The sequence below is a fragment of the Silene latifolia genome, chromosome 5, assembly GCF_048544455.1.
Source record: "Silene latifolia isolate original U9 population chromosome 5, ASM4854445v1, whole genome shotgun sequence".
Lineage (NCBI taxonomy): Eukaryota > Viridiplantae > Streptophyta > Magnoliopsida > Caryophyllales > Caryophyllaceae > Silene > Silene latifolia.
In genome coordinates this window covers 90655984-90670303 of record NC_133530.1, presented here as the reverse complement: position 1 = coordinate 90670303, position 14320 = coordinate 90655984, and the positions used below count along the sequence as shown (strand labels likewise).

The window sequence follows — 14320 nt, the reverse complement described above, 5'->3', positions numbered from 1 at the left end:
TAACATAACGACCGACACACTAGACCATCTACAAAAACTGAGTAGGCGAACCTACCTTTATGCAACCGCAACCAATCCACGCTGACAGACAACATATCCAGCGACCAAGCAACGCCTATTACCAACATACAAACATCTATCACTAACAAGCAAACCCTAGCTATAGAAGCAAAGGCACGGACGATGAATATGACATACCTAACAGGGGAAACTCAGCAAGAGACCGCTACCCGACTCAAGAGACGCTCTCCTAAGGCTCAAGAATCTTCAAAAGGCATCCATGGAGGTTTTGAGGTGAAGGGAAGGGAAAGAGGCGGCTGGAGGATAGGAGGAAAGTGGCGGAAGTGATTTGCGGATTTAGCAAAACGCGATATATAACCCTCGCTGGAAACTGGGCACTCGATCGAGTACCCAACATACTCGATCGAGTAACCCCCTACTCGATCGAGTACCCTAGCTACTCGATCGAGTAGCCTCTACTCTATCGAGTACCACTCTTACACGCAGCTCAAACAGGTTTTGGTATACTTTCCTAAGACTACTTCCGCTCCCAAGGTCGGTCAACGATGGTCAAAGGGTCCCTAAAAGGGCGGGTATTACACATATAATAATCTACTCCTTTCTGAATATTAGTTTTGCAATGGTTCGAAATTGGCCCTACCTGCTATCGTATATTCTGGTCTTCTACCTGCTACTGACCCTCTTACAGTCACCAGCAAGTTGTTCACAAAACGGTGGGGAATTTCAAGTTGGACAGTCACTTTTTGCCAACAGTATTGCCACCTCTTTGCTTTCTCCTTCAAGCCATTTTGCTTTCGGCTTTTATCCACTTCCTGAAAACAATAATCTCTTTTTACTATCCATTTGGTATGCTAAGATCCCTGACACAATTGTGTGGTATGCCAATGAAGGCAATCCTGTTTCCCAAGGATCAAAACTAACTATAACAGCTAATGAGAGTCTAGTCCTCACTGATCCCCAGGGAACTGGCATATGGAATACCGCTGATCAATTTTCGGGTGGTGGTGTTGTAAGTTACGGTTTTATGAATGATTCCGGGAATTTTGCACTTGTAAGTAGTAGAAGCAGTAGTGTTGTTGTTTGGCAAACCTTTGATCATCCAACAGACACCTTGCTGCCTAGCCAGGTCTTGGGAGCGGGAGGAGAAGTTGATTGTCGTGTATCAGAGGCTAATTTCACGAAAGGAAGGTTCCAGCTATGCATGCTTCATGATGGAAACCTCGTCCTTAATACCAGGGACGAATCCACCGGTTTTGCATATGGTGCTTATTATGTTAGTGGAACTAATGACGCAGCTAATCCAGAAACTGCAGGTAAAGAACTGGTTTACGGTGTGTCAGGGGATATGTATATACTGATGAAGAATGGTTCTAGGTTTGATCTTGTAACACTAACTAAGTTAAAATCGACCAAGGATTATTATCAGAGAGCAACACTGAACTATAATGGGGTGCTAACCTGGTATTACTACCCAAGATCATCCAAAGGCGACAAACGAGTTGGTTGGTCTGAGATTCAGTCTTTTCCTGATAATATATGTATGAGGATAGCATCATACGGAGGTGATTTAGACAGTGGAGCGTGTGGATATAACAACATTTGCAGTATTGGTGAGGATCAGAAACCTATATGTAACTGCCCACCGAGTTACTCTCTGATAGATTCACATGATATGAATGGCAGCTGTGAGCCAGATTTCAAGCCAGATATCTGTGAAAAAGGTGGTGTGAAGGGTGAGTATAGGTTAATCCAGCTTGAGAATACTGACTGGCCGTTTGCAGATTACGCAAGGCTTGATCCTTGTACCGAGGAGGAATGTAAGACCTCCTGTCTGAATGACTGCTTCTGTTCCACTATCATTTTTGATGGTATTAGTAGCTGTTGGAAAAATAAGCTACCGCTCTCCAATGGAAGACAAGACAGTGAGGTAGCGAGAACTGCTTGGCTTAAGGTAGGGAATGTTAAAGTATAAGGGATGTAAATTGAAGTATTTGGATTTGAGTTTGCCAAGTCCGGATTCTTATCAAGTCCCAATTCAATAAAATTGTACCTTCATGTATATGACAATGTTAATGAAGAACTGTTTTTCTTTGACTAAAAAAAGCTTGGTTCTTGAATCACCGAAATTTTTATTTTGAGTTTGAGAATGTTTATTGTTTGGCATAATTAATCGAGATGATCATTGCTGATAGCCTGATACTGATAATGGACTCTTAATTACAGGTGCTCAGCTACTCGCAGTTGAGAGCAGTAGGTGCGTAATCAGTGCAATTTGGTTGCGGTCTTAAAAACATTAAAAGTTATTCTGTAAGTGGTAAGATTCAAGCTTTCTGTAAGAGAACGTATGCACTCTATCATGCTCGAGTAAAGATCCTCTCTCGTGATCTTTGTATCCTCTGGATTGCTTTCTTTTATGCTAGTCAAATTGACTTCCTTTTGGTAAGGAATGTGTGGAGGAAAGAGTACACTGATTGCAAGGTCATACCCGGGGAAAGTGCCGCAACACAACATAGACTAGTGGTGCTTGATTTTCGGGGTAAGAGAGACTTGAGGAAGAGAAAGATAATTGGTGAGGCACGGATCAAGTGGTGGAAGCTACAAGGGGGAAACCAACAAGCGTTTTGGATAAGGTTGGAAGTAGCGATATATTGTCGGATTGCGAGGAGAAAGATATTGATGCAACGTGGGATAAATTGGAGCATGTTGTAAAGGATTTGGCGAGGGAGGTGTTAGGGGAATCTAAAGGGAATAGACCATCAAGTAAGGACACATCTTGGTGGAACGATGTGGCGAGACAAGCGATAAAGACTAAACGTGAATGCTATAAGGTTTTGGGGAAATGCATGAGTGATGAGAACTTTGAAAAGTACAAGAAGGCTAGACGAGCCGCTAAAAAGGCCGTACGGGATGCGAGGGCAAAGGTTAACCAAGAAGTGTATGCCAGGTTGGACACGAGAGAAGGAGAGAAGGATATCTATAAACTGGCTCGCATAAGAGACCGAAAGACGAGAGATATTGGGAGAGTTAGGTGTGTGAAAGATATGGACGACAAGGTTCTGATCAGGATAATGAAATAAAGGCTAGATGGAGTTCTTACTTTGATACTTTATTCAATGGACATCAGGAACAAGGTTTTGGGGATGTAGAGGTAACACCAAGCATGGTTAATCGGGAATTTGTGCGTAGAATACAAAAGAGTGAAGTTAGAAAGGCGTTAAGGAAGATGGGGTCAAAGAAAGCAGAGGGACCGGATGGTATACCCATAGAATTTTGGAGGTGCTTCGGGGAGAAAGGGATCGAATGGGTAACCATGCTCTTCAACAAGATTTGGAGGAGCAACAAGATGCCATCGACTTGGAGGAGAAGCACTCTTGTCCCTTTGTACAAGAACAAAGGTGATGTTCAAGAGTGTTCCAATTATCGGGGAATTAAACTTATGAGTCATACGATGAAGTTATGGGAGTGGGTAATCGAGCAAAGGCTTAGGAGATGTGTAGACATCTCGGATAACCAATTTGGATTTATGCCCGGGAGATCGACTATGGATGCGATTTTTATCATGAGACAGTTGATGGAACACCATCGGGACAAGAAGAAGGACTTGCATATGGTTTTTATTGACTTGGAAAAGGCATATGATAGGGTACCAAGAGAAGTACTTTGGTGGGCTTTGGCGAGAAAGGGTGTGTCGCGAAAATATATTGACCTTATAAAGGACATGTATGAGGGGGCTAGTGCAAGTGTTCGCACTAATGTTGGGAGAACGGAAGAATTTCCCATTACCATCGGGGTGCATCAAGGTTCCGCACTTAGTCCTTTTCTCTTTGCTATAGTTATGGATGAGTTGACAAGGGATATTCAGGACGACATCCCTTGGTGTATGATGTTTGCTGATGATATTGTGTTGATTGATGAAAAGAGGGGGTGGAGAGAAAGTTGGAATTGTGGAGGCAGACTTTAGAGGCTCGTGGGTTTAGGCTGAGCAGGAGTAAGACTGATTATTTGAGGTGTCAGTTCACTAAGGTGGCGGGGTTGAGATCGACAGAGGCGGGGAGTATTATTTTCGATAGGAATGTTGTTGAGGGGTCTGATTTCTTTAGATATCTAGGATCTATTATTCAAAAAGATGGGGAGTTAGACGGAGATGTGGCTCACAGAATTAAAGCGGGATGGTTGAAATGGAAGAGTGATTCAGGGTTTCTATGCGATAAAGATATGCCCCAAAGATTAAAGGGAAAATTTTATCGCACGGCAATTAGGCCTGCCTTACTTTACGGTTCCGAGTGTTGGGCCGTGAAACATTGTCACATTCAAAAGATGAGTGTGGCGGAGATGCGCATGTTGAGGTGGATGTGCGGACATACAAGGAAAGATCGGTTAAGTAATGAGGTGATTAGGGAAAAGGTAAAAGTGGCGCCAATAGAGGACACGATGATGGAAAACCGACTAAGATGGTTTGGACATGTGAGAAGGAGACCTATGGACGCACAGGGTTAGGAGGTGGAGACTTGGAGAATGAGAAAAAGGTCCCTAGAGGTAGAGAAAGACCGAGACAGACATGGTTGAGAGTGATAGAGCACGATATGAAATTTCTGGGGCTTGAGGAGAGTATGGTGACGGAGAGGGCACAATGGAGGGAAATGATACATGTGGATTTTTAGTATTTGATGTTTTTTTTGACATATTTAGTGTTTTTTTATTTAATTTAAAGAAATTAAATTATTTATTCTGCTCTCCTTTATTACACTTTTTTTACCAACCACTTTCTTATAGATTTTACTTGGTTCATTCCGGATCCTTAATTCTATTTCAGTTTTTAAAAATCGTTGTAATCTTTTCTCTCGATTTAAATTTTAAGTTTTTATAAAAGAAATCCGGAATTCGATTTTAAAACCCCTAAGTTTACCTTGACTTTCCATTACATTTTCGTTCTTCCTTTTTATTTTTCATTTTCCCTTTTTTTATTCGCATTTTGAGGCGTGTGTTCACCCATGGACGGTTCTAAAGGATGATTCATGTCAGCCGACCCCAAATCATTTTGGGATTAAGGCTCTGATGTTGTTGTTGTTGTTGTACATGAGCGTTTACCCCTTGACATGCTTTAGCTAATACTGTCTTTTTTCTGTAAATGTTGATCGGAATGGTGCATTATCATATACTGCGTACCATGTAGGTGTTTCTTTCAACTATTATTTCGTCAACCTTGGTGGATTATGTACATTTGTGTGCATCATTTAACAATAATATGATTGCTGTCTTATGTATCCCTTCACCTATCATCAATACTATATATTAATTCCAGAAACCATGGGACTTCAATGTAATTAAAGAAATCTATACAAATTAATTATACTATATAGTTTTAAATCGATAGCACCGTGTGATGGACCTGATAAAGGGATCTCAATGTAAATATTATATAGTTTTGGTTAAAAGTATAATATACAGATTCCTTGATAAAAAATATTTATGGAAATTACATCAAATTAAAGTAATTATATTTAGAAAATACAAGAATATAGCGATTTTCCTTAAAATTAACATGCCCCACTTATGGTATTAATTAATATCATCATAGAATTATACATTAAATAAATGTAGTAAAAGTAATAGTAGTAGCAACGAGATTAATAAAATTAGCGGTAGTAATGTGGGAGTAGTGACAATTATAATAATGATAGTGAGAGTAGTGAAAGTAACTACGAATGTAGTGAAAGTAACATTGGTAACAATGAGAAAAAGTATGAACAATTAAATAATCAATCGACTCAAGGAAATATTTTATTTATTTAAATATAGGCCGGATAAAATTAAAGGGAATAATGAATTTAACGAAAAAAAATAGAGGAATTAGTAAAAGAAACATAGTAACCACGGGAGTAGTGAATGTAATGATATTCAGAAAGAATGTCGTGAAAGTAATAATATTAATAGCGGGGTAGTGAACGTGTCTCATAATTTGAAAATAAATTTTACCTTTCATCATAATTACAAGATATGCCGTAGTTAAATATATTACAGATAGTAAACGTGTGAGTTAGACAACTCCAACATAGTTTATTTCATTGAAAATAAAATTTAACGGTAAACAGAGGTAGCCCGGACGAAGCCGGGCACCAAACCTAGTATTTCCTATTTTGAGATTTCCTTGCGCATTCTCTGTTTTGTTTTCTGATCTTGAACGATGATAACAATCAATGACTGAGCAATTCCACAACTGTGATCTCATTAGTGTTTTTTTTTCCGTCTTAATAAGTTTCTTAAATGGTCAAGTATAAGTGGTGGCTAAGAGGAGGAAGAGGCAGCAAAGGGGGCAATGAGCAGGTCTTATCTGCAAGGCGACTCCATCAGGCGATTTATGAATGATGCAGGCGATTACTCCGACTGCAATTTCCTTGCAATATAACTGCACTGTAATGAATCAAGGTTAGTTGACATTAGACTTATTAGTATTAATGGCGTGGACTTGGATAATGATCAAATCGCGTGAAAATTGTACCCATTATAAGTCCTATGTTTATGCAAAACACCAATAATTAGCACTTACAGATTGAAGTTTGTCTATGTTTTGCAGTTTTAGAATCATGTCGCCTTAGACCATTCTACCTCTACCAATCCAGGTAACCTGACTTTCATCAGCTAGGCAGTTGTGATCATTAGGTTGTACTTTCTTTACAGCACTCTATGTACAGTTTAATATCAATTGTTGCGTCACCCATTTTATCATCTTCTGTAAATGTATCTTGATCAAATACCGCCTGAAAACACATAGAAGACGCTAACATGGTCATTTACCGAGAATGTGCTATGGGAAATGGCTTACCTCCAAATCAGTCACTGGAAAGAGTTAACACATCATTCCACATGGGATCGTCGCAGTAAATAGTACTCCGTACTCCGTAGTAGTAGTTGCTAAATTGAGAGTACTACCAACCACTTGTACAAAGGCTTTAATGTTTCTAGTATTATTAGTCAATATCAGGTGGGGTGATGAGTACTTAATCATATTGTACGAAGAAGACTTGGAAAAGTCCAAGTCTTAAGATCACTTAGATCAGCCAAAGAACAAGACTTTTCTGTTGCCTTTGAGACTTTAAGTCAGGTAGCTATGCTTCTGATTTGTCCACAATACCTGAATATTTGCCAAAATCTGAAAATTCATTTTTAACAATGCCTTGGCCTTTATCTTCTGTCCTCATCTTATACTCAGCAATAATACTCCTGCAGTCCTCATCAATTTCTTCACAAAGTACTGGCAAATTTTCGATAGGGCAATCTCTCTTAGCCAACTCCAATGGCACTGCAATTCTGTCTCCGTCAGGTGATTTTGCCTTTGGCTTTCACCCGTTTCCTACCAACAATAACACTACTACTACTACTACTGCTGATAATCTCTTCTTACTGTCCATTTGGTATGCAAATGAAGGTAACCCTGTTCCACAGGGATCAAAACTAACTATAACAGCTAATGAGGGTCTAATTCTCAGTGATGCAGGTTTGGGATGCAGGAAAGGAGATTAATTCTTTGATGTCGGAGTCTAATTTCACCAAAGGAAGGTTCCAGCTATGCTTGCTTCTTGATGGAAACCTTGTTCTTAATACCAGGGACCTGGCCACTGATTTTGCCTATGGTGCTTATTATGAAACTGGCACTAATAATCCGGCAGATAATGTTGGTAAACAAGTGGTTTACAGTGAGTCCGGAGATATGTATGTACTTAGAGAGAATGGTTCTGAGTTTGATCTCATTAACCAACCTGGTACATTGAAATCAACCAAGAATTATTATCAGAGAGCAACACTGAATTATAATGGGTTGCTAACTTGGTACTCCTATCCAAGAGCTTCAACTGGATGCTTGGGAATTGGCTGGTCAGAGATTCAGTCTGTACCCGATAACATATGTATGAGCATAACATCATACGAAAATGTTTTTGACAGTGGTGCCTGTGGCTATAACAGTATTTGCAATATTGATGAAAAAAAAAACCTGTATGTAAATGCCCACCGAATTACTCTCTGATGGATCCTAATGATATTAATGGGAGCTGTGAACCAGATCTTAAGCTAGACCATTGTGAAAATTTTGAAGATGCTGAAAATTATGAATACGAATTGATCTTGCTTCAAAATACGAACTGGCCGTCTGCAGATTATGCAAGACTTAGTACTTCCAATGAAGAGGAATGTAAGAACTCTTGTCTGAATGATTGCTTTTGTGCTGCTGTCATTTTTAGTGGTTCTGATTGTTGGAAGAAGAGGCCACCACTTTCCAATGGAAGACACGGCAGTTGGGAAACATCAAGGGCTTGGCTTAAGGTAGGATTAGGTAATGCTACTGGCGATCCAAACAATCCTTTCATCCCTCGAGGAAAAGTGAGATATAAGAGTAATGCTGTAACTACAGGAATATTGGGTGGCTCTGTGACTGTCAATTTCATTCTTTTAACCGCCATTGTTTTAGCAATTTTCTTCAAGCATAAAAAAAAGCAATCCAGAAGATATGATGAGCACCAGATCAGTGGATCTTTGCTCGAGCACAATAGTGTGCATAGGTTCACTTATCGAAAGCTTGAATCTGCCACAAACGGTTTCAGAGAAGAGATAGGAAGGGGGTCATTTGGCGTAGTTTACAAAGGAACAATTACTGCTGGAGGTAAATCAACCTCTGTGGCTGTTGAAAAGTTGGATCGAACATTCATGGGCGCTGATATGGAATTCACAGCTGAAGTGAATGCCATTGGTCTGACACATCACAAGAATTTAGTTCGGTTTATAGGTTACTGCAAGGAAGAAAATAAGCGTTTGCTAGTATATGAGTACATGCCCAATGGTATGGTTGCTGATTATCTTTTCGGTGATTCAAAGCCAAGCTGGCTAGCCCGTATCCACATTGCCCAAGGAGTCGCTAGATGGCTCTTGTATTTGCATGAAGAGTGTACCACTCAGATCATCCATTGTGATATTAAGCCACAGAACATACTTGTTGACGACCATTACAATGCTCAAATCTCTGATTTCGGGTTAGCTAAGCTTCTGGTTTTGAATCAAAGCCAGACTAACACAGCAGTCCGAGGGACCAAAGGATATGTTGCTCCTGAATGGTTCAAGAGTAAGCCAGTGTCCATGAAAGTTGATGTGTACAGTTTCGGGGTTCTGCTTTTAGAAATTGTTTGTTGTCGAAGGTGCGTGTGTATGAAACAAGCGGCAGATGAAAGAGCAATTCTTACGGATTGGGTATTTGACTGCTATCAATCTGGTATGTTGGATTCTCTTGTTAATGATGATATGGAAGCATTGAATGACTGGCAAAGGCTAGAGAGGTTTGTCAAGGTTGGGCTTTGGTGCATCCAAGAAGACCCAAAACTTAGGCCGACTATGCAGAGGGTTAATCAGATACTTTCAGACATTTCAGTGGACTTGGAAAAGTCTGAGTCTTCTTTTATGAAGACTTTTCAGTTGCATTTGAGACTTTAATAAGCCATGCTATTTTTCTGATTTGTCCAGAATTCATATTCCCTTAAAATTTGCAAAGATCTGAATTTCAGTTTTGCAATGGTTTGGCCTCTATCTTGTATCCTGGTCTTATACTTGGCCATGATCCTCCTGCAATCGTCCTTTGTTGCATCACAAAATACTGCCAAATTTTCGATAGGGCAATCCTTTTTAGCCAAATCCAATAGTACTCCAATTCTGTCTCCGTCAGGTGATTTCGCCTTTGGCTTTCATCCATTTCCTAGTAATGACTAATGACAATGCTGCTGCTGCTACTACTATTAATAATAATAATAATAACATTAATCTCTTCTTACTTTTCATTTGGTATGCTAAGATCCCTGACACAATTGTATGGTATGCAAATGAAGGTAATCCTGTTCTACAAGGATCAAAACTAACTATAACAGCTAATGAGGGTCTAATTCTCAGTGATCCTCGAGGAACTCATCTCTGGAATACTACTAGTGACTCTAGTAGCGGGGCAGCTGTCAGTTACGGGTTCATGAATGATACTGGCAACTTTGTTCTAAGAAGTAGCAGCAATAACACTCCAGGAAAATGAGAGTACAATGCGGGTATTTGTTAAACATTCTGATTGCTTCATTTCTCAATAATTACTCGAGAAGCATGCTCGCCTTAACTGTTACGAGTATATTACTATCTATCAATTTATCAAGTATTTATACTCCATTAGATAATCGTATTGGTGCTATCAAATACTTTTATCAAATACATACAACAGGTCGGTTTGGGTTCAAATCGGTTGACCAATGGGTCGGGATGTGTCGGGTCAATATGCTTGATCGGGCCGAGTTTGGTTTTGTTTTGGGTCACTTATGAGTCGAGTCATTTGTATTGTTGGGTTAAGTTTGAAAGAAAATCAGGTCAAACAACAAAATCGGGTTAATGGGTCGGGTCGTTCTTTTGTAGGGTCACTTTTGAATTTATGAATTATGATATTGGATTAGATGATCTCAATACAAAAAGTGTATTTGCAACACAAGACTATAAAGGTTAATCTACCCCTACAATCGTTACATGAGCATGAAAACAATTGTACCATATTAAGAGTATGTGTTATCATTTTAGTTTAATATTATCTTTAATGCTGAAAGAACGAAACGATTTAACACCTTTAACTTATTTTTTTTTTGATAATCATTTACTCATATAGTCATATGACTAACACAATAATACATAATCGTCTGTATATGCTTTTGTATAAGTCATATGTTACATGAGTGACTAAGTCGGGAAAAGAAAATTACCATAATGTTGAACGTCTTTTATGAAAGAACGATTTACTTTATGATAGTTAGCATGCGAATCGTAGGATTCAATTCTATCTAGCTCTGGGTGAGGACGAGTCGGGTCAAGGGTTTAGGATTGTTACGGGTCGGGTTGGGTTGGTTCGGATTAGGTCAGGTTTGTGGGTGAATTGGGTTTCGGGTCGAGTCACAAGTCGGTTCGGGTTATATGTCGGTTAACTTTCGGGTCGGTTCATCAAGTTTTACAGGTTCTATCGGATCGGTTCTCAGATAAATCAGGACGGTTTTCGGACGGCTCAACTTTTGCTAGTTCTAAATTTTTTTTAATTCCTACTTAATAAGCAGTAGTACATTTCTTACGTGTGATTAGCAGGGTAATTAATTTTTTTAAATCCTGCTTAAGACAGTCTACTCTTCTTTTGTGTAATTAGGCCACAGCTTCTTAGGGTTGGTTCCCTTTAAATACTCTAACGAGCAGCACAACTCGTCTCTCTTCCTACACCAACTTACAAGTTTACAACCATGGATCATAATAGGTTTAGAGCATCCACAAAAGAGAGGATGAAGTGTCCTCTAGGGTTAGAAAAGAGAGGCTTCTAATCTTATATATTTATTAATTCAGAAGACAATACTCAATCCAGGACGTGCCACGTCATCAATTCAGCTTTTTTTTTCTTTTTTTTGGAAATACATGTTATGGTGGGACCCGTTAGTGTGCAATGTATTTATTTTTTCAGAATTTCGGCTATACAAACATGGGACAAATTCCGTCTTAGAAGAAATATACTATGAAATAATACTATGAAATAATTTTATACATTCCGAATAAATGAATTAATGACATATAAGCGGAATGAATTACAAATCGGAATAAATGAAACTAATTACAAATAAATGAATTGCATAATTTAAAAAAAAAAATAATAATAATAAAATTACATAATGCATAATTATGAGAAGGAATTACATTTAATTACGGGATTGAATTATATATAATGCGAATAAATTACATGTATAATTTTTAAAAACTAGATAATACGATATATTTTTTTTAAAAAAAATATCCTTTGTTATTTCCTCTTAAACCATTGCATGTGAACAAGTATTTGTAACAAGTTTAAACATTAATTATGTAGATCGCTGATTTAGACCAACTAGATAAGTACAATAGAAGCAAAAAAAAAATACATTAAAAAACAATAATACCGGCCCAAATACATACCTGTGCAATTTTGCACGGGTTTAAAACTAGTTCCCTTTATTCGTAGATTGGGAAGAAAATGGGATCCAACAACATTTCCATACTCTCCAAGAAACACAAGCGGCAAAGAGGAGGTGAGTATTATTTTACTCTGTATTGTTTAATTCAATTCCTTTTGCTTACATTTATTATGGAGTATTTATTACTCGTATTATTTAATAAACTTGTGGGCTTGTTTTGAATTTGTGGTCTTTTGGGTTTATTTTACCAAGTCGCCTTTAATTGTAAACTATTCATTATCGTAACTAGTCGTTGATCAATTTGCTAACAATAGAAAAATCAAAAGGATAGGATTTGGTATTTAGTTCGGATTTGGTATTTAGTTTCTAAGAATCGGGTCATTGACAGGAAGAGTTATAATGTTGATGAGATGAGGAAGACTATAATTTATTTCATTGTTTTTTTTTGGATAAATTATACCCCCTCCATTTTTTTATATATGACGTTTTGCATTTACGAGGTAAGCCTTTGAATTTAATATTTACAAAAATATATTTGTTCAAAAAATATATAAATGGTACCATTAAATTCCTTACGAAAAACTCTTTCATATGAGTATACATATCATAATATTTAGTCTTATATTTTAAAAGATATTGAAGAGAGAAGGTAGTGTCTCGAAATGTGAGAAAGTCATATATAAAAAATAGAGGGAGTAAATACTCACTTTGTATTTACGTATTTTTACAATTTACCGTCTTGTATTTGTTTTTTTACCGTATTTTTGTCCCGACATTGTTTTTCTAATTTTCCGACTCATTAAGTGACGAATTATTCATATTACCCAAATTACCCTCCTATACTACAACCCAAGTTCAATTTACCCCCTCAACCCCAATACATTTCATTGTGTTTTTTACAATTCAAGAACCCTAAATCCCCAATCTATAAATATTATTAAAAGGCTAGACATTAAACGTCACGTAGACAAATGTGACATGACAACAATTAATTGTGACGTGACAAAATATAGTCCACGTGGAAATACTAGCATAGTAGTACACATGAAATTTTTTTTTATCAATTTCACGTTTAAAAGTTACTCTCATAATTAATGGTAAAAAACTAAATTTAGATAATTTTAATTTCATAGGATAATTTTTAAATCACTCTCATACAAAGTGGATTTAATAATAATAATAATCAATAAATATAAGGAAAAATGGCAAATTACTACCTATTATAGTTAGTAATTTTCAAAATACTACATAATATACTTAATTTTTCAAAATACTACCTATATAGCTACAACTCTTCTCAAATTGCTACCAAATAGGCTAAATTAGGCCATAATTAAGGCTAAATCATAAAAAAATCTGAAATTAATGTAGTATATTATCCATTTTGCCCATCTTTACCAACTTAAAATCACCACCGTCACAAAAGTCCCACCATGAATATTATGAAAAAAGAAAGATGGGAATAAGGGGTATGATTATTAATAAGGGTATAATAGGGTAGATTATATAGAATTGAATTAATAGATGAGAAATTAATGAAAATCATCTTATAATAGTTAATTAAGACCTTATCTAGGTTATTAGGTATCAATTTGGGAAGAGTTGTAACTATATAGGTAGTATTATGAAGAAAACATTATAATATGTAGTATTTTGAAAAATCTTAACTATAATGGGTAGTAATATGCATAAGGAATTAAAAAGTAAGCTAAACTATCAACCATCAACTATATGTCTTATTTTAATTTCATAAGATAATTTTTAAACCACTCTCATGCAAACCTTTTACATTACATTTCTCCTCGCTCCATATTTATGTATGTAAAATCAATAACTCTATAATCTAAATACAAAATCTATATATCTAACTTAAAGGCATGCTAAATTACCTATCATAATCTACATGTCATATCTATACAATAATATAAATAGGCTACCTTGAGCATATGTATAAGACATGCGACAACGTAGAATCACTAAGAAAATTTCATTTGATAATGTGTGACTAATTAATAGTATTAATTCATAGAATTAAAATAGAATACTTATTATCACGTTTATGACCCATTATTCATCTCTAACTCTTCATTTTCTCTTTAGCTCTTCCTTTTCCTTTTTGATGATTCATTTCTCCTCCTAAAATTTAACTCCTTATTTGATGCTAAGTTAATATAAGTAAAGTCATTAAAATAAGCACTTTTATTTTTTTACCCTCTTTTTCTAAGCTTTTGGCATATTCATATGTTATTGAAACTTTCCATTGCATATAATTTTTATTAATCATTTGCTTTTGTGAAAAAAAATATAAGTTA

General features: G+C 36.8%; 3 protein-coding genes across 3 annotated transcripts; all 3 read left to right on the top strand.

The window, feature by feature from the left end:
* The first annotated feature begins 640 nt into the window (after positions 1 to 640).
* LOC141655757 (G-type lectin S-receptor-like serine/threonine-protein kinase LECRK3) lies at positions 641 to 1993 on the top strand. The gene has a single exon (XM_074462818.1). The coding sequence runs from the start codon at positions 641 to 643 to the stop codon at positions 1991 to 1993; it is 1353 nt and encodes a 450-aa protein (XP_074318919.1).
* Positions 1994 to 7510: 5517 nt separating this feature from the next.
* LOC141655756 (G-type lectin S-receptor-like serine/threonine-protein kinase LECRK3) lies at positions 7511 to 8044 on the top strand. Its single transcript, XM_074462817.1, has one exon. The coding sequence runs from the start codon at positions 7511 to 7513 to the stop codon at positions 8042 to 8044; it is 534 nt and encodes a 177-aa protein (XP_074318918.1).
* On the top strand, positions 8044 to 9498 carry LOC141655755 (G-type lectin S-receptor-like serine/threonine-protein kinase LECRK4). Its single transcript, XM_074462816.1, has one exon. The coding sequence runs from the start codon at positions 8044 to 8046 to the stop codon at positions 9496 to 9498; it is 1455 nt and encodes a 484-aa protein (XP_074318917.1).
* Positions 9499 to 14320: the final 4822 nt, after the last annotated feature.

Excerpts from the sequence above, each read along its gene's own strand:
- LOC141655757 (XM_074462818.1), top strand. The coding sequence starts at position 641 with ATGGTTCGAAATTGGCCCTACCTGCTATCGTATATTCTGGTCTTCTAC.
- LOC141655755 (XM_074462816.1), top strand. The coding sequence starts at position 8,044 with ATGGATCCTAATGATATTAATGGGAGCTGTGAACCAGATCTTAAGCTA.
- LOC141655756 (XM_074462817.1), top strand. The coding sequence starts at position 7,511 with ATGCAGGTTTGGGATGCAGGAAAGGAGATTAATTCTTTGATGTCGGAG.